Source organism: Cynara cardunculus (genome assembly GCF_001531365.2).
Source record: "Cynara cardunculus var. scolymus isolate 2C chromosome LG 5, CcrdV1, whole genome shotgun sequence".
In the NCBI taxonomy this organism is placed as follows: domain Eukaryota; kingdom Viridiplantae; phylum Streptophyta; class Magnoliopsida; order Asterales; family Asteraceae; genus Cynara; species Cynara cardunculus.
The window spans coordinates 36,050,970-36,072,968 of record NC_037532.1 but is presented as its reverse complement, the minus strand read 5'-3'; the positions used below and the strand labels follow the sequence as shown (position 1 = coordinate 36,072,968).

At 37.2% G+C, this 21,999-nt stretch overlaps 2 protein-coding genes across 3 annotated transcripts in view; both read right to left on the bottom strand.

The window, feature by feature from the left end:
- Positions 1-4,363, bottom strand: part of LOC112512664 (ferredoxin-thioredoxin reductase catalytic chain, chloroplastic) — a 6,286-nt gene extending 1,923 nt beyond the window's left edge. Inside the window, exons 1-5 of the mRNA XM_025118738.1 lie at positions 4,263-4,363; positions 4,008-4,178; positions 3,290-3,402; positions 537-586; positions 365-436 (exon numbers count right to left, since the gene is read on the bottom strand). Of these exons, the coding sequence (XP_024974506.1) occupies positions 365-436; positions 537-586; positions 3,290-3,402; positions 4,008-4,122 (350 nt within the window). The 5' untranslated portion in view covers positions 4,123-4,178; positions 4,263-4,363. The remainder of the gene's footprint in view (positions 1-364; positions 437-536; positions 587-3,289; positions 3,403-4,007; positions 4,179-4,262) is intronic.
- A 1,024-nt stretch (positions 4,364-5,387) lies between these two features.
- Positions 5,388-20,951, bottom strand: LOC112512540 (CRM-domain containing factor CFM2, chloroplastic). Of its 2 annotated transcripts, XM_025118555.1 has the most exons (14): positions 19,505-20,951; positions 17,700-18,171; positions 16,804-16,934; positions 15,426-15,734; positions 14,639-14,795; positions 13,708-14,000; positions 12,274-12,333; positions 12,117-12,170; positions 11,885-12,016; positions 10,277-10,600; positions 8,647-8,839; positions 7,779-7,909; positions 6,743-6,982; positions 5,388-5,812 (listed from the first exon to the last, which is right to left on the bottom strand). In XM_025118555.1, the coding sequence occupies exons 1-13, from the start codon at positions 20,213-20,215 to the stop codon at positions 6,773-6,775; spliced, it is 3,177 nt and encodes a 1,058-aa protein (XP_024974323.1). In that variant the 5' UTR covers positions 20,216-20,951; the 3' UTR covers positions 5,388-5,812; positions 6,743-6,772. The 2 variants fall into 2 exon arrangements, with proteins under 2 accessions (XP_024974323.1, XP_024974324.1); XM_025118556.1 differs by lacking the exons at positions 13,708-14,000; positions 14,639-14,795.
- Positions 20,952-21,999: the final 1,048 nt, after the last annotated feature.

Sequence of the window (21,999 nt, the reverse complement as noted above, 5' to 3'; positions counted from 1 at the left end):
GGGGGGGGGGGGGGGGGGGGGGGGGGGGGGGGTGTGGTTTGCTATTCTTGCTGTATATCACTATAGGGTCGGGTTCCGGTGAGAATGAAAGTTATGGTGATAAGGGTAAGAAGGGATCTCCACTTTTGGATCAATCCTAATTGAAGAGAACCACTAGATCAACACTAGTGAGAAACACTGGATCAATTCCCTTCTAAAGCGCAGTTCATGGGTTGTTTTGCGATTAAAAGTGATCAAGGGTCCAAATCCCTTCTTACTTTTCTCACCTTAACTTCTATTCTCAAATGATCCTTCGTCTATCACTAGATTGCACAGAATAAAAACTCCTAAAATCTAGCATCCAATCAGATTTGGAGTCGGTTACCTTTCTCTCATGGGAACACAAGGACAATTCCAAAAGCCTTGTGTTGCCTCTGCTGCTTTGTCATCATAGTGCCTGTTTACAAACAAAATCACATAGTATCTGATTTATACAGAAATACACTCTGTTTTTAAAAGAAGAGTTTAACATAAATGAGCAAGAATTGTGCATGTACCTGCAGGGGCAAAGTGGTGCACCTAATGAATCTTTATGGTCAGCCAATCCCTGTATCAACAAGGTAATTACCTTTAACTTGCATACTGATAATTAATAAGCTCCACGTATAATACGAAGACTCATGCCCCTTGGACAATTAATAAGCTTAATGGACTTGTAGCTTAATTCGTTAAATTATAAAGATGTGTTTGCTTATGGTTTAATGCTAAAACCATGGCTTAATTCCAGCTAATGTTGCCTTTACCCGTTCAGCCAAACTTTTTTCCAAAAATGCCATTTTTCCCCCTTCTTTGGTTCTTCCATTTACGTAAATCCTTTTACCTGTCGTCTTTTTCTAGTTTCCTTTGGCTATATATTTTATTGTTGTTTCATTAATATCTTATCTACATTTATTAAATTTGATCGTATGCTGTTTGTAACAGCCGCGATGCGGGTGTGTCACTCGTCCCACATCGGTTGGGAAGGAGAACGAAGCACTCCTTATAAGGGTGTGGATACCTTCTCTAGTAAGACGCGTTTTGGGTGGGATACGAGCTTCGGTTCATGCCCATGCCAGGAGAAAACCGTGCGGCTACTGCTTTGTGGTATAGCGGGCAGGTTAGCCAAAGCGGACAATATCTTGCTACGGGGTTCTGGGGGCGTTACACTGTTGAGTTATAAATACTGTTTTAAAAAACAAAATTTGATAGTGTTTTGTTGATGGTTAAAATCGTAATTTATGCTATTCAGACCATTTATTCAATACAAAAAAACAAACAAAAATTTATCTTAATTTATACAGCCAGCTTAATCGCTATAGTCGACCTAATACATATCTGGCTCAGTGAAAAAAAAAATCAAACCCTACTTCATAAGTTAGCACATAGTTAACCAGAGAGCCAAAAAGAATGATATACATATATATGCACACACACATACGTAAATATTAAGCATAACAGCTGATGCCTCCACATACTTCATAAGACATTTATGGTTTTATGTATCTATTTCTCACTAAGCAGTTACTAGTGCTTATGGTTTTAGTTGTGCCATGATAGTATGTAAACACTACTCCATAAGAACAGCGTGAATCATAGAGGCAAGTACTTTTATGTATCTATTTCTCACTAATTGAAGACTGGACATGAGCAAAAAGTCTTCCAACAAACCCTCTCTTCCCTCTAGGGTCAAAACTCTTTGCTCACATTCCCTGAAGCCTTCTATTTGTGTAAGAAAACTTAGTAAAGGAGGCAACGTCCATTCCCTTTGTCCTTGTTATTTATGACAACACTCTTTGATATCAAGAATCATAAATTTAGTAATAAATACTTCCATACTCTATGCCAATGGGTGTCAGAATTTCTGGTCACTTTCAGTCTAACCCGGAAGGGTGGCGGTTTACAATCCTATCTCAACTGGCTTGCTGATAACCCCATACCCCTTTCAGCCCTATCAAATAGAGATTTTTTCTTTCGACCATATTTCAATAGTTAATACGATATACAAGGACCGCTATTCCAAAGAGCGAACCAGATATGGACAGTTCCAACAAGATTTCATTAATATTCTTGCAGAATTTATAGCCGGCCAACGGCTATAGTGGGTAAACAATAACCCATTCCAGCTGCACCACGTCATACTTTTTCTAGTGGCAGCTTCATCAAGTCAGCAATAGCTACTATACTTGCACACAACAAGAAAAGATGATAAGAGTAATGTTACGTATATACTAGACAAAGGACAGACAAAAGCTCTCTGGTGCACAAGAGCAAAGAAACTAATTCCTCTCATCATCCTATACCAAAAAGAGCCAGCACCCTAGTCTTAGATTTAGAGCGTTCTCCACTTTAAAGAAATACGGATAAACAAACTATTTTATGGATTCCAAGCAGCAAAACTGCCCCCAAAGTCCAAAAGGGAACATGTTACAAGGAGGTAGGCCAAAGTTAACACCGGAAAAGAGATCTCAATACATGGAATGTGGCAATGAGCATGGTGTTAGATGGAGAACGGGGAGGGATCTATTGATTTTCTACCGTTTTAGAAGTGTTCACCACTTTATAGTTCATACGGGTCTCCCTTTTTAGCCTAGCCTGACTAGTTTAGAAAATAGACCTGTTTATTAAGACTGCTTTGACATATTAGGCAAATTAATTAGAAACTACTCCTGCCATTTTCAAATAGAATGCAAAAATCCTGACATTTATGAAGATGGGCCCTTCTATATCCTTCATGATTCGGAAGAATCAGTCGATTAACTAATAATATCTCAAGCTTATAAGCATTGAGGCCTAGGAATTTCTTTTATGTATAGACCCAACCCTAATCAAAGAAGTGCTGGTGATTATTCCAGAAGAACACTCACATCTTAAGGAGAAAAGTTTTGACCAGTATCAATACTGATATCTCATGGCTGGATGTGATCCAAGTAGAAGACTCCCATTACAACTTCTTTACACTTCATGGTTCAACTCTTTGTTTTCTTGTTGGATAACAACTGAAGTTATTAGTGAGTCAGAAACTTCAAGCACTACAACAGCATATTATGAAGTGTAACAAAAGAGAGGCTCAGAATAAAAAATATGCAAAACTCTTCATCGAAATAATTGTAAATATCACAAAAATGGAAGGAAATGGTACATGCATCTATTGCACATTCTAGGTCAAAAAGTGATTACCAACAAACATCCTCGATAAATGCAAATCGAACCAAATCTGACAGAGGAAGACATTCATGGTCTAGCATGAAATAACAGTAGGAAAAAGTAGTACCTTGATAACTACAGAAGTAACACTTTTATCGACGCAAAAATACGTGCCAGATTTACGAGCATACTGCTCTGAGAATTTCCTCATAATCTCGACAGACTTATCTGATGGTTCAGCTGAAAGTATTTAAAACAACAATCTTAGCAACAAGGGAAGTACCACCAATAAAATGGTCAGTTCTTTAACAATGTAACCTAATTCAACTAAATTTTCAATACAAAAACTAATTTGAGCTTGACAGGTGCTAATCCCCTCTCTTTGATTTGAGCAAGTTAATAATGATGCTAGCATCAATTACATTAAGGCGTTAATATGCACAAATCAAATCAACTCGAACATGATTAGCATGAAAAATGTTTATCTCATTATACGCACCAGTAACTTGAACATATTCTGCTTCGAAGCAAAAAAATTAGTGAAATCACATCAACGAAATGGAATCGAATGAACAAAAACACAATCATCGCGACTACGCTTATCATCTTATCCAAGTACGCACCCGCATATTTTGCAAAAACAATAGCAATAATCATATATAATTTCAGAAAATTATCATAAAATAAAACATAACCAATTGATGTAGTATATTCATATCATACTATATGAACAGTAAGAATTAGCAGTCTAATTGATACTACAACTCATAGGGAATCAAATCTGAAGTACTAATAGACAAAAATCAACTCGATTCAAAGTTTGAGAGCGCGCTTATGTAAATTACCTTTAGCAATGACGAGTCGACGGGAAGCGAGGTGCGTAGGAGAGGTTGTGAAAGAGGAAACACGAATGCCAACGGCGTAAGAAGTGGATGCCGGTAGAGCTCTCATCATGGTCATTACTCCTGATTTCCGATTTCGATCAATTAAGCCAAGTAGAGCAGGACTAGAAGTATCTGAAGATGAAGTAGAAAGAAAAGTTCCGGATCATCGTCAGTGACCTATACATACATACATCTGTCTGTACAATTTGACGTTACCGGAAAGATGTTCTTGATTTTGACCGGCGGTGGACGTGTGCAGCACAACTGGTTGCGATATCAACTTCTCCGAGCCGATGAATTGTTTCCAGGGAGCCTTGTTCTGCCTTCTATTTTCATCTCAATTGGGCCTTCATTTTAGCCCAATACAAAAAATTACGAATTTTTGTTAATGTGGTTTGATAATAATTTTAGTGGTTGTGTGGTAATTGCTGAATGATTTGGTGAAAAGTGGTCAGAATGATTAAGAGACTTTCATGATATAGTGTAAAATGAAATATAATTGTTTGCTAATTGTGTACAATAAAATTAGGGCTCTTAATGGTTAAGGAAGATCCAGGATACAGAACCATTAAGATGCAGATTTTTTTTTTGCCAAACAAGATTCACCTCTTAACAATTCAGATGTTGCCTCTTAATGGAGCTATTAGGAAGTAAACAAACAACCTACTTTCAAAATAGCAACCTCCTTTTATAAATCTTCTTATAGTATTGTATTTTCAATTTTTCTTATTACAGTAATATACTTTCAAAATATTTTTTTACTAGGACATTGTAATTTCAAAAATTTACCCGTTATTGCATTGGGTAACTTTTTTAAATTAAATTTACACATTATATCAGGTTTTTTTGTCACCTTATCGTCCACGTAAACTGTCCACATGCACAATAGGGTTGACATGACATTTCTTATTGTAACATTGTACTTTCAAAATTACTTTATTATAACATTACAATTTTTTATTATAACATTGTATTTTTGATTTTAATATTTTTATCATTTAAACATTGTAAATTTAATCAAATATGTTTAATAAAAATTATAATAACAGAAATTATACATATTTACACATGTTTAATTTCTAGTATTATAATTTTTAACTTGATTCATATTTTGGGTAACATACTTTCAAAGCTTCCATTTTGATATTTTAAGATATAAAATTCTAAACATTTAAGTACCGGAGTTAATTTAAGTTAAAATACATTACTTTTTCATACAATTTGCTCAAGCCAAAATGTTAAAGTAAATTTTCTTTAAATCTCCAAAATTTCTAGAGATTGCTTATATGGCTTCATTTGATTTGACTTCCAATTGGACTATAAATCTGTAACAGATAGAAAGATGGTAAAATATACGTAGATCTGACCTCTTTCTACTGACCTTTCAAGATAACACTTTTACAAAGTAGTTACAAGATTATAGTCGTAATTGTAGATATACAAAATTACGATCGTAATTCGAAAACCGTAAACCTCCCAGATGCAACCGTCTATATCCCTACAAGAGCGTATGTGTTTCAGTAACGAGCGGTTCTCTCGTTAGGCAAGAAGGAAAAAGACGTTCTACAAACAGACTCTTTTTACCAATTAGGTGTTTCGGAAGCCGGATAGCTTCAACTCACAATGTCGAATCTCTTACTAAAATGCAGCCCCGAGAAGCATGCATTGTCGATATGACCATTGACCTTAGAGAAGGACAAAAACGCCTTGAGTAATAGTCGGAAACGTCGTTGGTAGCCAAGAAATACCGAGTGAAGGTCACAAATCTACATTCCAAGAAAAACAAAGATGACATTCAACACGATAATAAACCCACAAACCAGAGGTCTTCAAGGAAACAGTCGCTCTACTCGGTGTAGAGATCAGGTTTGCGTACATCCCATCTGCGGAACCCCCACTGGTTTTTTGTAACTGTGGGTGTCATGGTCAGCTTACATGCACCTCAACAAATCCCATTTGGCCCTGAAGGGGTTATCATCATAAATAACTGCAACCCCACAAAGCCAAAGCAATAGGCTGACCCAATAACCTCGAATTCAACTTAAAACTATGGTGGAAGTTATTGATAACTCACAACTTGATGCTTATAAGGAGCTCATAAATTCCATTTTCTACCCATGTGGGACGAGTTGTTACAAGAACCTATGGGGAAAAAGTTCTTTTTAGCCACCTCCAAACTTTTTCTCACAAAATAGCCAAGAAACCGTAAGTCAACGCTGCAAGACACTTTTCCTTCTGGTTTCTAACATCTTTTGACGCACCCATATGAAGAGTGGGCGCACAGCAAAAATAAATTGAGATGCCGCAACTTGCGTCACCGCACCGCAAGGACATGCATCGACGCAACCTGTGGCACCGCAGCTTGCGGGGATGCAATATAAATTGTCTTGCATAATTGACTTGCGGTTTCTTGACTATTTTGTGAGAAAAAATTAAAATGGTGGCTATGATATTAAACCTTTTTTTCCGTGAGGTGGCCATTTAAGATGATAACCCCGGTTATGAAGACATCATAGGTAGAAAAATTCCCGATGGCCCTCAGGAGACTCGAACCAATCACCTATAGGGAAGAGCCCTAAAGCCCATCCTTTATTTTCCGGTTGAGTTGGTCCTCAAGGTCAGACCCCACCCTCACGTGAGATTATACCGGGATCGTTTGGTTTGGTAAAAACGGAAACAAGAAAAGCGAGCAATACCGTTTTTCGCCTCTAGGAAACTCCTTCGATCTAGGGGACTTTGTTATCCTGCAATCCGCATTCAAGCCTGATTGCCGAAATGAGTTCGGGAGAGATGATTGGTTTGACCATGCCTTCATGGTCCCTTGGTTCATGTTTCCCATTAGTTCGGTTAGAATCCGACGTCGTGGTTGCCCCCCAACCCCGGTACAGAATAACTTTACTTGGTTCTTGGGAGACGAGAATTCCACCCGTTGCTTCCTGCAAGTAGATAAGAAACCAAAGGGTCATTGGCCCAGCTAGGGATTTAAACTATTCGAGCTTTTAACGACCTACTCGAGCTTGAGCTTAATAATCTCAAGCTCAAGTCAATCTCGAACACAAAATAAAACTAGTTTCACTCAACGAGCCGAGCTTCATAACGCCAATGTTCGGCTCGGCTCGTTTGGAAACTCGATTGAAATTTTCAACTCGAGCCGAGCCATTCTAGCATACGCTTTTTTACAATAAAAATTATCAAGCACAAGCCCATAAACAAGTTAAACGATCGCGAGTTCAAGCCGATAAACGAGCATCGAGCTCGATAATTAAAAAAATATCCAAGCTCGAGCCCTACTTTTTAAAATTATTCGAGCTCGAGCCTGGTATTATTTTTTCGAATCGAGCTCGAATAACCTACTACTCGACTCGGCTCGTTTACACCCCTAAGGTGAGTTGTATCCATGATACCGGTAAATCCTAGTCTCCCTAGAGGTCAAGGGTTCAAACCTCAGTAAAGGTTAGGAGTGTGCTTGAGTATTATTAGAGTGAGGTGTTAGGGGAAAACCCCCAAAAAGTGAGAATTTGAAGAACGCTCTAATAACAGCTCATTTGTGCATACCATACAGATGACAATTACTAGGGTGTTCCTCAGCTTTTCAACTTTTTGCGGTTTTCCCCTCAACCTGACCCATAAATATTATATACTTCAATAAGAAGTTACATATGAGCACCAAGTTTAGCGATCGGTGATCGGCAACTTGTTTCTATGATACGCATATGAAGTCGAGGTTCAAACCTCTAACATCAAAACCACTTCTTGCACTGAAGTTCCTTTGGCTCGGCCTTTTATATTCACAATAGCAAGCGGATGCTTCTCGAAGTGCGTCTTAATCGTTTTCGCCACTCCACTAACAATATTGCTTCTCCCTGCAAACATAGTATTGGTATAAACCAAACAAATCAAGTATATCCCGCACATAGAGGTAGGGTCTGAAGATGGGATGCATGCATACTAGAGATAGCCAAATCATGCCCAGCCCGGCCCGATTTTTATGTAACATATTTTTTTAGAAACTAAAAGAACATTAATAACATTTTTATGTAAAATAATTTATTAGTAATTGGTCCGGCAAGGGACCAGTTACTGAGCCTAGGGTCAGTCATATAATTTTTGGGCTCGAGCGGGACCAGAACCAGGGACAGCCCAATTTTGAAAGGACCGATTTGGGACCGGCCTGGCCCGATCTGAGACCAATTTATGGCCATCTCTAAACGAGCATAACATGGACATATGCAAGGGAAATACGTTGAACAAAAACAACAAATCCAAGGGTGCATTTGGTACGCAGGACCCAGACGGGACAGGAGAGAAAAAAACTTGTCCCACATTTGACGTGACATTAGACTGAGACTACACCGAACTGAGTGGGAAAAAATGTCGGATTAAATCAGGGAGATGAGACAAGATTGGTAAATTACTATATTACCGATGTCAAACAAAAACTTAACCTTTCCACAATTCTTTCCTACCTCAATCTCACCGTCTAGTACCAAACACACCACAAATGCTATTTTATTTTGTGTTGATTTCCGCCTTTGAAAGGGGAGTGAATGCAACACTTATTTTATGCAAAGAATTAACTGATAGCATGCTTGGAACTTACCGACAGCCAGAACAGGACGTTTTTTCATCTTAAGGGCTTGTTTCCTCAAAAGCAGTCGTTCTTTATTGGAAAGAAGAGCAGACCTGTGTCGTTTCCCGCTTGACTCGGTAACACTAGGTCCATGAATCGGCGAAAATGGCATCTCGCTCCTTATGACAGGCTCACAAGGCTCGGTACTAAGTGACCGTTCTAGCTGAAATAGGTAAATCATATGTCGACTCCAGATTAGGATAAATGGCAATGATGTTAATTCATCACAAACAGAGAATGGAAATATAAAAGGTTTTAATTGAAGAGGAAAGTTCAGATGAGAACAATATTGAGAACCTGGGAACCGATTATATCATCCATTATTCATAATGAACCACCATGAATATGATTGACCATGAAATCATGCAGCTTTTCATTATTCATGATATCATGTATTTTCTGTGTGAATAATTTCATCATAAATATCTATAATAAATAGTTTTCATTATTCATGACATCATGTATTCATGTATTGAGGGATGTAAATGATGCGAGTCGAGTTCGAGCTTGTCGAGCTCGAGTATCACTATACTCGACTCGAACTCGACTCAAAAACTCGCGAGTAGTAAAAATCAAAGCTCGACTCGAACTCGATAACTATTTCTTAACCTCAAACTCGGATCAAACTCGAACTCAACTCGAATCAAACTCGAACTCGAATCAAGCTCGACCATTGAAATTTATGAAAATTTAGGGTCATTCTCTTAGAAATTTTAAAACTTAAAAATGTTCTCTTAGTTTTTATAAAACTAAAGGGATCAACTCAAACTTCATCATCAAAAAGACAAAGTTAGAAATTTCGTTCACCTCCCCTTTTTCTTATAACATCTTTTCTCTCTTTCCTTTGCCATCTCTCTTCCAATGTGGGACAATTTTACCAACCTTTTTTATAGTTTTTCTTTGTCTTTTTTTAATTGTGATTTTAATAAAAATAATTGATTAATTTTCATAATTAAAAAATGCCTAATTTTTTTTAAATATCTAAAAATTTAAGACATTTTTATTATTTATATTTTACAAATTTTATCATAAAAACTAATTATATATAAAATAATCGAGTATCTCACGAGCTTTTCGAGTCGAGTATTGGGTAGCTTGACTTGACTCGTTAATATATCGAGTCGAGCCGAGCCTATTCGAGTCGAGTGTTGACCGAGCTTTGATCGAGTCGATCTCGAGTAGCTCACGAGTTGTCTCATACCATTTACACCCAATATTGTCACTCTGAACAATAAATATACTGAGAACTTGGGAACCAATTATATCATGTATTACTCATAATGAATATCATGCATTTTCATTGTTCATGATATCATGTATTTTCATTATGAATAATTTTCATCGTAAATATCTATCACGACATTCATGTTGGTTCCGAGATTCTCAAATATTTACGGTTCTCATTTCAACCTCATGTATAATCATAATGAATAATGATGAATATCATGCATTTTCATTATTCAAGGTATCATGTATATTCATTATGAATAATTTTCATCATAAATATCTATCATGACATTCATGTTGGTTCCATATCCTCAAAATATTTAAGGTTGTCATTTGAACCTGCCCTGTTGATTGAAATAGATAATTGTGTTACCTTGAAAGCATCGGGGAAAGTTGAAGTATTTTGTGTCTTAGATTTCTCGTTTTCATTGTTCATTTCGGGAAACCCGCTAATTCCTTCCACGAATACAGACGACACGTTTGAATTAGCTTCTGTGGACCCACAGTCATCCTCGTCAGCATGCTTTATAGAGGAAACTTCAGGCAGATCCTGCTGTCTGGTTTGGTCATCGTTGTCCAACTCCATGGAAAACTCGCTCGCTTGATCTTGACAATTGGTTTCTGGACTTCCTTGTGATGCTTTTAAACCATCGTTTTCGTTTAAAGAAACTAAAACACCTTCATGAAGCTCTCTTCCCTTCAATATTGCAAATGAGTAAATTCTCCAACCAAATGTAATGCATGTCGTGAATAAAATATTTATATACGAGATGCAAATAAACTTGATGCATAAATACATACATAGGGTTGGAATCATGTGACAACAATTTTTTGAGAGAACAGTGAGAACACGGACCTTCATCTACATTCATCACCTATATTTACATGCATTCACACACCTTCATCTAACTTCATTTACTTGTATCACCATGACTGAAACTTCAAAAAATTCATGCATTTTGAAAGCGACGGAAGCTATGTGAAAGTTTGTAAAGGTGATGATGAAGGTAGATGACTGCGTTTTTCTGTGAGCCACCAGTTGAAGGTAGATGAAGGCCCGTGTTTTTTGTAAGCCCAGTTGGATCAAAAATCAACTCATCCAAAGGCTCATAAGTGTTCTGACTGTTCTCACCAAAAAATTGTTCTCACATGATCCCAAATCCCAAAATAATATAATATATATAGGGTTGGGTTTCGGTGAGAATGGAAATTATCATAAGAAGGGTAAGAAGGGAACTCCACCCTTGGATCAATCCTAAGTGAAGATCAATACTAATGAGATGCACCGGATAAATTCCCGTATCAAATGCAATTCATGGGGTGGGGGTGAGATTAAAAGTGATCAAGAATCTAGATCCCTTCTTATGCTTCTCGCCTTAACTCCTATTCTCACACGATCCTTCGTCTATATATATATATATATATATATATACACACACACATTATAGAGAGAGAAGTTCAATTGCGAACCTTTTCTCTATTGTGAACTAGGGGACAAAGGAGAATGTGACGCGTGTCCTAGGTTGTCCACTAGTTTATCCTCATCTATATGATAGATTGGTCTCAACTACATTCATCATGAATAATGAACGTGAACATTTGTGTGTTCACGTGGACTATTCATGATGAATGACACACCATTCATCATGAATAATGAACGTGAACATCTATGTGTTCACGTGGACCATCCATAATGAACAACACATCATTCGTGATCCATAACGAACGACACATCATTTGTGATCGATAATGAACGACACACCATCCGTGATCCATGATGAACGACACACCATTCGTTATCCATGATGAACGACACCATTCATGATGAATAACCCTTGAATGTATGGGACTAGTGGCGCACTCTCCTTTGTCTCCCAATTCACAACGGAACTTAGGTTTTCAATTGAACCTGCCCCTATATATGTGTGTGTGTGTGTGTGTGGAGAGAGAGAGATTCCCAACACAAGTAAATACTCCTCACCTGCCTGTTGTCTTGATCGGTAGGATCTGACTTATAAAGTTCAGGATCAGAATCAGGTTCCATAGATTCAGCTGATAGAACAGTATGGGGTTCCATATATTCAGCTGACCGGCTTTTCACTATCTCGTGCTCCTGTACATCATAATAACAGCATTACCGGAAACAGCACCGATCTAATGTCACACTTAAACTAGAAAACAACGGGAAGTAACATCTAAAAGAAGACACCCACCAACTGAACCTTCTCATCTTTTTCACAATTCCTTTCGGTTTCCTCATTTTTGGCCTGGTTGAAGACAAATTGAGTGATTTATTTGGAAATGATCTGAAAGTACAAAAGAGGCCAATACCAAGACCAATATAACGCTTGACCACATCCGAATACTCACCAATTTGAGCTTCAATTCTTCGACATTTTTGCCAAGTTTCAATACGTGAAGCTTCAAAGACTGCATCACAAAGGTAACCCGTAGTTAGCAAAAGCAGATAAAATTTGGAAAAACTATCATGAGACATGGTGATTGATGCAAGCCACGTGAGACAATAAAACGAAACGAGCCCAATATATCCCACTCGGAGGTGGGGTCTAGGGAGGGTAAGGGATTGTTTGGTTCCTTTTCCATTAAGTCATGCATGGATTAATCTATCTATATAAATTAGGAAGATTTTTGTTTGGGAGGTTTTTTCATAGAAGGAAGAAGTGTATTTTTTAAATGGGATGAGCAGGTTTGGAAAAAACCTGTGCATAAAGCTCCCCCTAAGAGGCTTACTGAAAAGGCAACTTTCTATATCTTTAAGCCACTACCAAACAGTCATGTATAGCTGACGGAATAAGCTGTGAGTCCCATTAAGCTCATTAAGCAGCTAACAAACAGACCGTAAGATGTATGACCTCTAGCTCAAAGAGTAGAGCAATTGTTTCCGTGAAGACCCCCGGCTTGTCAAAAGTGTGTGAATGAGAAAAAAGACAGGTACACTTAAATAGTTAAATTTAGAAAAGATGGATATAAATACAAGAAGAACAAAAAACTTAACTAACGACTCACTAATCCTAACCCCTACCACTCAAACCGCCAAAAACAGTCTGGTTGACTTGGTTTGACCGGTTTGGGAGGTCCAATGCGTTTTTGAACACCCCTACTTTGGGGGGTTTAAACCGCTCAAATAGGACCGCGAACACCCCAGTACCGTCTACCTCCTCTCGCTCCCAGCCTCCCATCTATCTTCACCCCTAATCTACTACCCTTGTTTTGCGTCTATGCCAACTCCTATCAGAGGTCGGGTCCTCAGAAATGCCTAAAGCCGGCATGTCCAAGAACTCCTATCAGAGGCCACATAAGACAGTTGGCATAAAAGATGACTTGATCCTTCAGTTTCTCCACTTTGGAATTAAATTATAAGAATCCTATCAGTACTGCATCTTACCCATATTAGCATGAAGATTAGATAACAATAATAAAACATTGGGCCTCTTGATAGTAACATTATTTCCATCTATATTGCATCATCAATTATCTTTTGGTACTCCCCTCCCAAAATAAGTGTCTACATTTCTATTTTAGTTTGTCCCAAAATAAGTGTCCACTATCAAAAGTAAGTGTCTACCTTCCAATTCTACCCTTAATTATGAGCATGGAGAAATTCATTACTCCCTCTGTTATTAAGGGTAAATTTGTCATCTTGTTAATTAAAAACTGTAATAATTACACATTCTAAAATTGTGTGCCTTTTTTCATTGTAGACAATTATTTTGAGACGGAGGGAGTATTTTATAAAGCTAAGGACCCGGCACCAACTTAACAACATAAAAATTGTCACTTTACCTCTCGGCGTTGGGCTTCTATAGAACGCTTTAGTGCCTCTCTTTTATTAAGGAGTGTTTGTGGCCTCAAGCTAGCAGGTCGTTTATAGTTCTTGCCACGATAGACAATGATTGCATGACCTTTACGCACTCGTTCTACTGCCACCAATATTCCACCACTTTCGGCTTCTAACGTCCTTGCTATTGCATAAAGCTCATCAATGCTCGTCTCACCGGTTAATATCTTCACAAGTTCCCTATATTTCCAGTGAAGATGCATATTTTCAACGGTTCCATCAAAAACTCCACGTCTTCCTGAGAATGAGAGATGGATGTTTGAAGGGAGTTTTGCATTAGTATTTGATATTGGGAAGAGGAAATTTGTGATTCAATTGTCTTAGACTTCAAGGGTGCCATTGGTATGCAGATGGGACTTGATAGGACTAGACGGGCGAAAGTAAGCGGGTGAAAGAATCAAGGAAGGTTTTAGGGTTCAATCTCACATAGGTAGTTTAGTAATTTACCATTCTTGTCTTACCTCCTTGATTTTTGTCCCACCAAAAAGGCATTTTTTCCCACTCGAGGTCATGTCCTGTCCCAGTCTAATGTCGCACCAAACATGGGACAACAAGCTTTTGTACTATCTTGTTCCGTCAGAGATGCACAAGGCCCAGGCTTTTCAGGCCTGGGCCTTCCAAGCCTGTTTTCAGTGAGCAAAAAAAGGCCCGGTCACTCGGGCTTGGCCGGGCTATTGGGTTGAAAAGGGACCCAAAAGAGCTTTGTCAGACCGGGATTAAATGGGCTTTCTTTTCCCAAACCTGATCGGGCTATGAGGCCTGGGCCAGACTAGGCATCTGTGCTCACTAGGCCCAAGCTTCAGGCTTGGGCTTTTTTTGTGAATCCCGCGTACCAAATGTACCCCAAATGTTGTGTTATGTGAAACCGAGACTCACCCAATAGTAAGAAAGGCCTCATTTTCAAGCCAACCTTCCTCAGCATGTATCTTTCCTCTTCAGTGATACCCTCTTTATCCACTTCAAGTTCTTGTTTGATCTCTTGCTTCTCCAACTCTTCCAGAAGCTTCTCTGCCCTTTCTTTACTTTCCAATGCCTATCATTATCAACATGAAACATTAGCAAAAAGCCAAAAGCAAAGAGTAACATTCCAGAAAATGATACCATCTTGAAATTGGTTTCCTTGGCTAGATTTATCCCAAAATAAGTGTCTACTTTCCAATTCTACCCTTAATTACGAGATGGAGAAATTCATTACTAACTCTATTATCAAGGGTAAAATTGTCATTTAGTTAATTAAAAAGTGTGATAATTACATTTTTATAAAGTTGTGTGCCTTTTTCATTGTGGACATTTGTTAGCAGCTTAAAGCTTAATGGGACTCACAACTTATTCGGTCAGCTATACATGAGTGTTTGGTAGTGGCTTAATTATATAGAAAGTGGCTTATTCAATAAGCTTCTAGGGGGAGCTTTATGCAAAAAGCCAAGTCTTTTTCAAACCTGCCCCTCCCAATAAAAAAACACACTCCTTCCAACTAAAAAAAAACCTTCCAAACAAAAACCTTCTCAATCTATATAGACAGATTAATCCACACAGACAGTTTTATCCATACATGACTTGATGGAAAACCAACCAAACAGCCCCTTATTTTGGGATGGAGGAAGTATCGTGCATGGCAGTTGAAGTATGCAAAAGAAGGTAAATGAACAATTTAATCGATTACCTGAGACAATTTGGAACTAGTTCTCTTAACAGCTGCTTCACGGGATCGTAGTTTCCTCTGCTCAATGGCAACTTCTAATTTCTGGTCTCTTATTCCATCAAGTTTGGCAACAAAAGGACTCTCAGTTCTTTTATCTTTATTCAATTCTGCATCTGATGAGCTACGAATCTTCTTCCTTTCAAATCCATTAACTCCACGGTTTCTTCTTTGTTCTATTGCTGAAGATACTGTAGCCGGCAAGAAATCTTTACCTCTATACAGAACAATATACTCCTTATCCCGTGTAAGTAGTGTTCCTCCCGTTAGCCACTGAAATTTTTTACTTCTCGTAAGGCATGAAAGTAGCATTTGGTGAAACCAAGTTGAACTACAAGTTGCATTATAGAATAAGGGGAAAGTTCAAATGAGAACCTCTGAACCAACTGTTTCATATATTATTCATTATGAATAACTCTGAAAAATGATATTATTCATCATGAATCTATGCTGTTACAACGGTCAAAATACAAAATAGCAATCAGGACTGGTATTAAAAATAGCGGCAATAGCATTGCTATAGAGGTGGTATAACGGTCCAAAAATAACGGCGCATATACTATTTATTAGAATTATATATATATATATATATATATATTATATAATATGTACATATATATATATATATGCATACATAACATATTATATGCATTAATTAAAAATATAGTTTCAACATCAAAACATCAAGTGAGGCTGGAAAACTCAAACGGTGTCCAACTTGGGTTGACTGTCGAAGATGATAGAAAGAAATTGAAAACCTAAGAATTTCTAAACCGGATGTTGGATGCAATTCGTTGACTGTTAATGGAATAAAATAAAAATAAGGTCCGAAATCAAAATATAAGTCAAAATAAAAGCCCAAAAACGACAAAAATGCAAGTATTAGATTCAAAAGAGGCCCAACTAAGAATATCGGTATTGTGGACCGCTATTTTATCTCAAATATTGGTGAAATAGTGGTAACTTGCGCCGCTATTCTCGGAACCGCAATTTATCACCGCTATTGCACTGCTATTGCGCCACAATAAACAGCATGCATAGTCATGAATATCATGCATTTTCATAATTTATAATATCATGCATTTTTATCATGAATATCATGTATTTTCATTATGAATAATTTCCATCATTATCTATCACGACATTCATCATGAATAAGGCATGAATAGTTGGTTCCCAAGTTCTCAAAATATTTACGGTCTATAGAATAATATGATGAAGCTGAAGATCAAGCTGATGTGGACTCCAAGATTCAGTACTTAAATTTTCTTTGTTATTTAAGAAAGAATTCAACAATTTTGGAATAACGAAAGATAACATAAAAATAACCAACTACCCTAACCTTCAATTCTTCAGCCATTAGGTCACTGTTGGTATTCTGCACTCCTCTCTTAACAGCAATCTTTGCAATCTCACATTTCTCCCAGAGCTTTAATATGGCTGCAGCCAAGCCTTGAAGTTTCCTATTTCTACCTGATACAAGAAAACAGAACCAAAATGAAGTGAATATTAGCCCAGCGGCACATGGGTTACTGGTAGAGCGGGCCAGCCTCCCAAGAGGTCAAGGGTTCAACCTCATCAAAGGTGAGAAGTGTGAGTAAGTATTTGCCGTAAATAAAAATTATATGCTTCATATAATATATGTATATGTATATATATTATTCAGGGAAAAGTTCGAATGAGAACCATAAATATTTTGAGAATTAGGAACCAACTATTCATTTAATATATATATATACACACACACACAATATTCAGGGACAAATTCGAATGAGAACCATAAATATCTTGAGAATCAGGAACCAACTATTCATGTATTGTTCATGAATGTCGTGACAGATATTTTTACGAAAATCATTCAAAATGAAAATGCATCATGTCATTCGTGATATTCATGATGAATAATGTTCGCAATTATTCATCATGAATAAATACATGAAACAGTTGGTTTCCAAGTTCTCAAAATATTTATGGTTTTCATTTGAACTTCCCCATACATACATATATAGGGGATGATTCAAATAAGAAAGGCAAAAAGGTATGAATAAATTATTCATATGTGAATCTTTAGTAAACCCGAAAAATATCCATTAGAAGATGCATATCTAAACCCACGTTTCCTTTTACCAATGATTCACATATGGATCACTTATTCATACGTTCTCAAGCTTTTTGTCTTCCTTATTTGAACCTCCATGTATATGCGTGTGTATAAATTAGAAATTGGAAGTCGCTGACCTAATGCGAAATGACATGGTAAAGGCCTCCCAAGTCTTCTTAGCATCGTCATCTCATCATTTGTTAATTTAGGTTGAACTCCAAAGGGAAGGAGCCGGAATGGTTTCCGGTATCCAGAAACAACTGCTGGTAAATGGTCAGCATCAACTGGTTGGGGATCATATCCATACCAATCGGTGAACCGTGGGCCCAATCCTTCCAAAAGCTGGTCAGCTTCTTCCGCGAGCTGTGCCTCCCCTGGCAGTTGAAACCGTACCCTAGTTCGTGAACCCACACCTTGAATCAATGGTGGCTGGGTCGTTTTCATCTGAGAGTAGCTTTCTTGAACACCACCCTCTTCAATTAAGTCGCCATCAGATGCATCATTTGGTTTTACGTTATTAACAAAGAAGTAAGGATACTTGTAGTCGGCTCCTCTGTACAAGATTATAATACTTCCAGCCCTCCAAATAACCAAACCACCGGTTTTCCTCTGAGAAAAATGTTGCAAACAGAAATGCAAATCAAATAACAAGCTTCCAAAGTGAAAAGTTAGCCAAACCTGGCTTTCATGTTATATTACCTCCATCCTAAGAGTCCACCTCTGAGGCTCCGACTTTAAGGCTATGTTTGGCAAACCAGCTGATAAGCTAGCTCTTAGCCGGTAAGTTAGCTATCTAGTCATGTTTGGTAAAACTAGCTAATAAGCTAAATGACAAAGAAAAATGACCTTAAAGGACATTTGAAAATTTAATTGAAACATATAATAGGCAAGAGGAAAAAGCTCCTAGAGCTTAAGACGAATAAATGGGCTTTTTCAATAAGTTCAAAAAATAAGTTAGCTTATGGTTGCTGACGTAAGTGTCAAATGGGTCAACTCTATCTTTTGAATGAACTGTTTTATTTGTAAAGATAGAAATGATAACCACATTGAACAAAAAAGAAACAAAGATTCGAGCTAAAATAACTATGGCATTTGCGTATCAGAATTGGACTACTTTTGTTGGAAGGAGTGAGTATTAAGCTATGTAAAATCCAGTAATTTGCTTAGAACACCATTACAAGAAAGGTTTATCCTTTCTTACATGAAGCATGCTTGATGTTGTTTATAAAGAATGATGGTATAACCGAAGGGCCAATGGTCCTACATGCCATATTGGCGTGTGTGAGTTTAATTTGACAAACATATATACAGGGGCAGGTTCAGTTGCAAACCATTTTCGACTGTGAACTGAAGGACAAAGGAGAGCATGCCATATGTCCCATATGTTCACGGGTTATTCATCATGAATAGTGTACCAATTCATCATGGATAGGGTACCAATTCATCATGGATAGTGTATCAATTCATCATGGATCATTAATGGTGTAATATTCATCATGAATGGTGCATTATTCATAATGAATAGTTCACCAATGTTCACTTTCATTTTTCATGATGAATGTGAAGACTTGTCGCGCTCTGCTTTCTCCTCCAATTCACAACCGAAAACGAGTTTGCAACCGAACTATCCTCTCTCTCTCTCTCTCTATATATATATATATATAGAGAGAGAGAGAGAAGGGTTCCCTTGGAACCCAAAATTGGTTAGGAACCTGGGGACCACCCCACAGAGAGCACCGTGTCCCTCTTCAGGAGGAATATTCATCATGAATAACATTCATGATGTACAAGGACTTGTTAAGGACGTGTTATTCATTATGAATCACACATTCATATGATTAATTCAAGAGGAATATTCACCATGGATCATACATTCATGATGACTAACACATCCATATTCAAGATGAATATATTTACAGAAGAACACGTATTGTTATCTAACCTCTAGTAAATCATGGGTTCTCTTCATATTCAATCTGCACATATCTTCACAGACAATTTTCACAAGCTCAGTCCGTCTCCATCTCTCATGGATTCCATTCACGATGCCCTCTGTAATACCAGCTTTCCCAATCTTAAGCTTCTCCTTGATAGCAATCCCAACCCCCCTCAACCTCCTTAACTCCTTTAATGGCAGCTTCAATTCCGCCATTGTTGGCACATTGTCACTCTCCGAATTCCCCTCTATTCTCCTCTTAATCTTCTCCTCTTTCTTCTCCTTCCAAACCTCCCGCCTAAGCTCATGATACCTTCTTATCGCAGTACCCGACCCAGGCTCCGGAACAGGGTTTTCAGGCGTACTCCAGCTCGGGTCAAGCGTGTGCCCGACCCGGTATTTTGGCAAACGATTAGGTAGCGGAACGAATATCTCACCAGGGGAAGTACTTAGGGTTTGTTCTGGTGGTGATTGTTGTTGATTACTGCCATTATCGTCAACGTAACCAAGGCTTCGTAACTTATCGGCGATTCTTCTAATTGCGGATTGTGGTAGACTTTGAGTGTCGGCGGCGGAGGAGGCGGAAGCATGGAGGAGAAACGAATTCCGGCGAAACTGAAAAGGGGATTTGAATTGAAGGTTTTTGGGAAGATGGAGGTGAGAGAAGAAAGGATTTGAGAGGGTTTTAGGAGAAGGTGAAGGTTGTTGAAGCAACATTTGGGAACAATGAAATCAATGGCTAAAAAGGAATAATCGAATTCATTGTTTTGTGGTTAGATTTTGTTAAACTGTTCTTGAATTTTTCCCTCCATCTCGCTCGTTTGAAAACAGTTTTATTGTGTTCTTCCACGAAATGTTCAACCACCGAGAGACGGTGGCCGGAAAAACAACCGGTGGTTTCACTCCGGTTGACAGTTTACTGCACAGAAGAAGAAGAAGGTATGGCAACAAGGCAACGATATCCAAAATGTCTTTCTAAAACTTTCATGTTCAGAAGAAAAAAGAGTAAATTACTAATTTAGTCCCTGTAGTTTGTTAAAAATTATGCTTTTTATCCTTGTTATTTAGAATTTAAGGTTTTAGTACCTATTGTTTGTAATTGATTGCTATTTTTAACCTTATGATTTACAATTTATTATTATTTCAATCCTTGTAGTTTACAATTCTGTACTATTTTTGTCCAAGGTAGAAATTAAACTAGAAATGAAAATAGCAATAAATTACAAAACATAAGATGAAAATCATAATTTCTAAGAGGTTGTTTGACAGTTGTTGAATAGTTTGGTACAGAATAATTAAGAAACTCGCGTGATATACTGCAAAATAAAATATAATTGTTTACAATGAAATTAGGACGTTGAATGTTTAAGGAAGACTCATGGCACAAAATCATTCAGATGGTTTTAGAATCATTAAGAGACATACTTTTTTTGTCAAACAAGATTTACCTTTTAACGATTCAGATGTTGTCTCTTAATGGAACTATTAAGAGGTAAACAAACAACCTTTAAACCATAAGGACTAAACATGAAATTATTAACAAATCACATTACAAAAATTGTAACTTATTCAAGAAAAAAAAAGAGTAAAAATTACATTTTTAGTACCTATGATTTGTTGAAAGTTAATTTTTCGTCCTTATACTTTTCAAAATTATGGTTTTTATATTAGTGGTTTATAGTTTATCATTGGTTTCGTTTCACATATTTAATGGTGAATCACTAATCGAGTTGGCATCCGAGAGAAATTTCGAACCATAAGAATGAAAACCGTAACCTTAAAAGCAACGGGACAAAAGTGCGATTTCTAGAGAAGAAAGCATCAAACCCAAGAAATGTTTTATATTTCAGTAAAATCACTTTTAACTTTTTATCAACTGAGGAAACTGGATTTAAATTTATTAGAGACGAAATAAGTAAAAATTTGAGATGCATGTAAAAAAAATTGTTGCAAAGAAAATTCACATTCGAAGTAAATGTAAAATTACCCAATAATCCCTTTCTTCAATTAATTGATTATATAATATCTGGTTTTTGAAGTCATAGTAATATTTAACCACCCCCTCCTAAAAACATTCGCAGTTGTATTTTACTTCCCCTGAAACATAACACAACAGTAAGATCAAGCATCAAGTTTTACACGACGATGAGTTTAAAAGAGTACAACATAAGTCAGCAAGTACGTGTATGCACACAAATATATGTTTGTACTATTACTGGGTTGGCTTCCTGTGAGACCACTTTTTTACACTTGAAACTTCACAGCAAAATGCTTTCAAGATAAAAAAAAAAAGTCGAAACCTCACAGCAAAAACACTATGAATATTACTTTCACAGCAAAACCACTGTGAAGATTACCTTCACAATATTTTACTGTAAAGTTTCAAGTGTAAAAAAACGGTATCATAGGTCTCACAGAAACAAACTGGTCTCACGTGATCTCAAGTTTATTATTACTTAATGATGTTAACAATTTCAATTCATCTAAAAATAAAAATATCT

Excerpts from the sequence above, each read along its gene's own strand:
- LOC112512540 (XM_025118555.1), bottom strand. The coding sequence starts at position 20,215 with ATGTTGCTTCAACAACCTTCACCTTCTCCTAAAACCCTCTCAAATCCT. Across the intron at positions 14,796-15,425 it reads CTAGTTCCAAATTGTCTCAG|GCATTGGAAAGTAAAGAAAG; the intron begins GTAATCGATTAA and ends TGATAATGATAG. Across the intron at positions 12,017-12,116 it reads AAGATGAGAAGGTTCAGTTG|GAGCACGAGATAGTGAAAAG; the intron begins GTGGGTGTCTTC and ends TATGATGTACAG.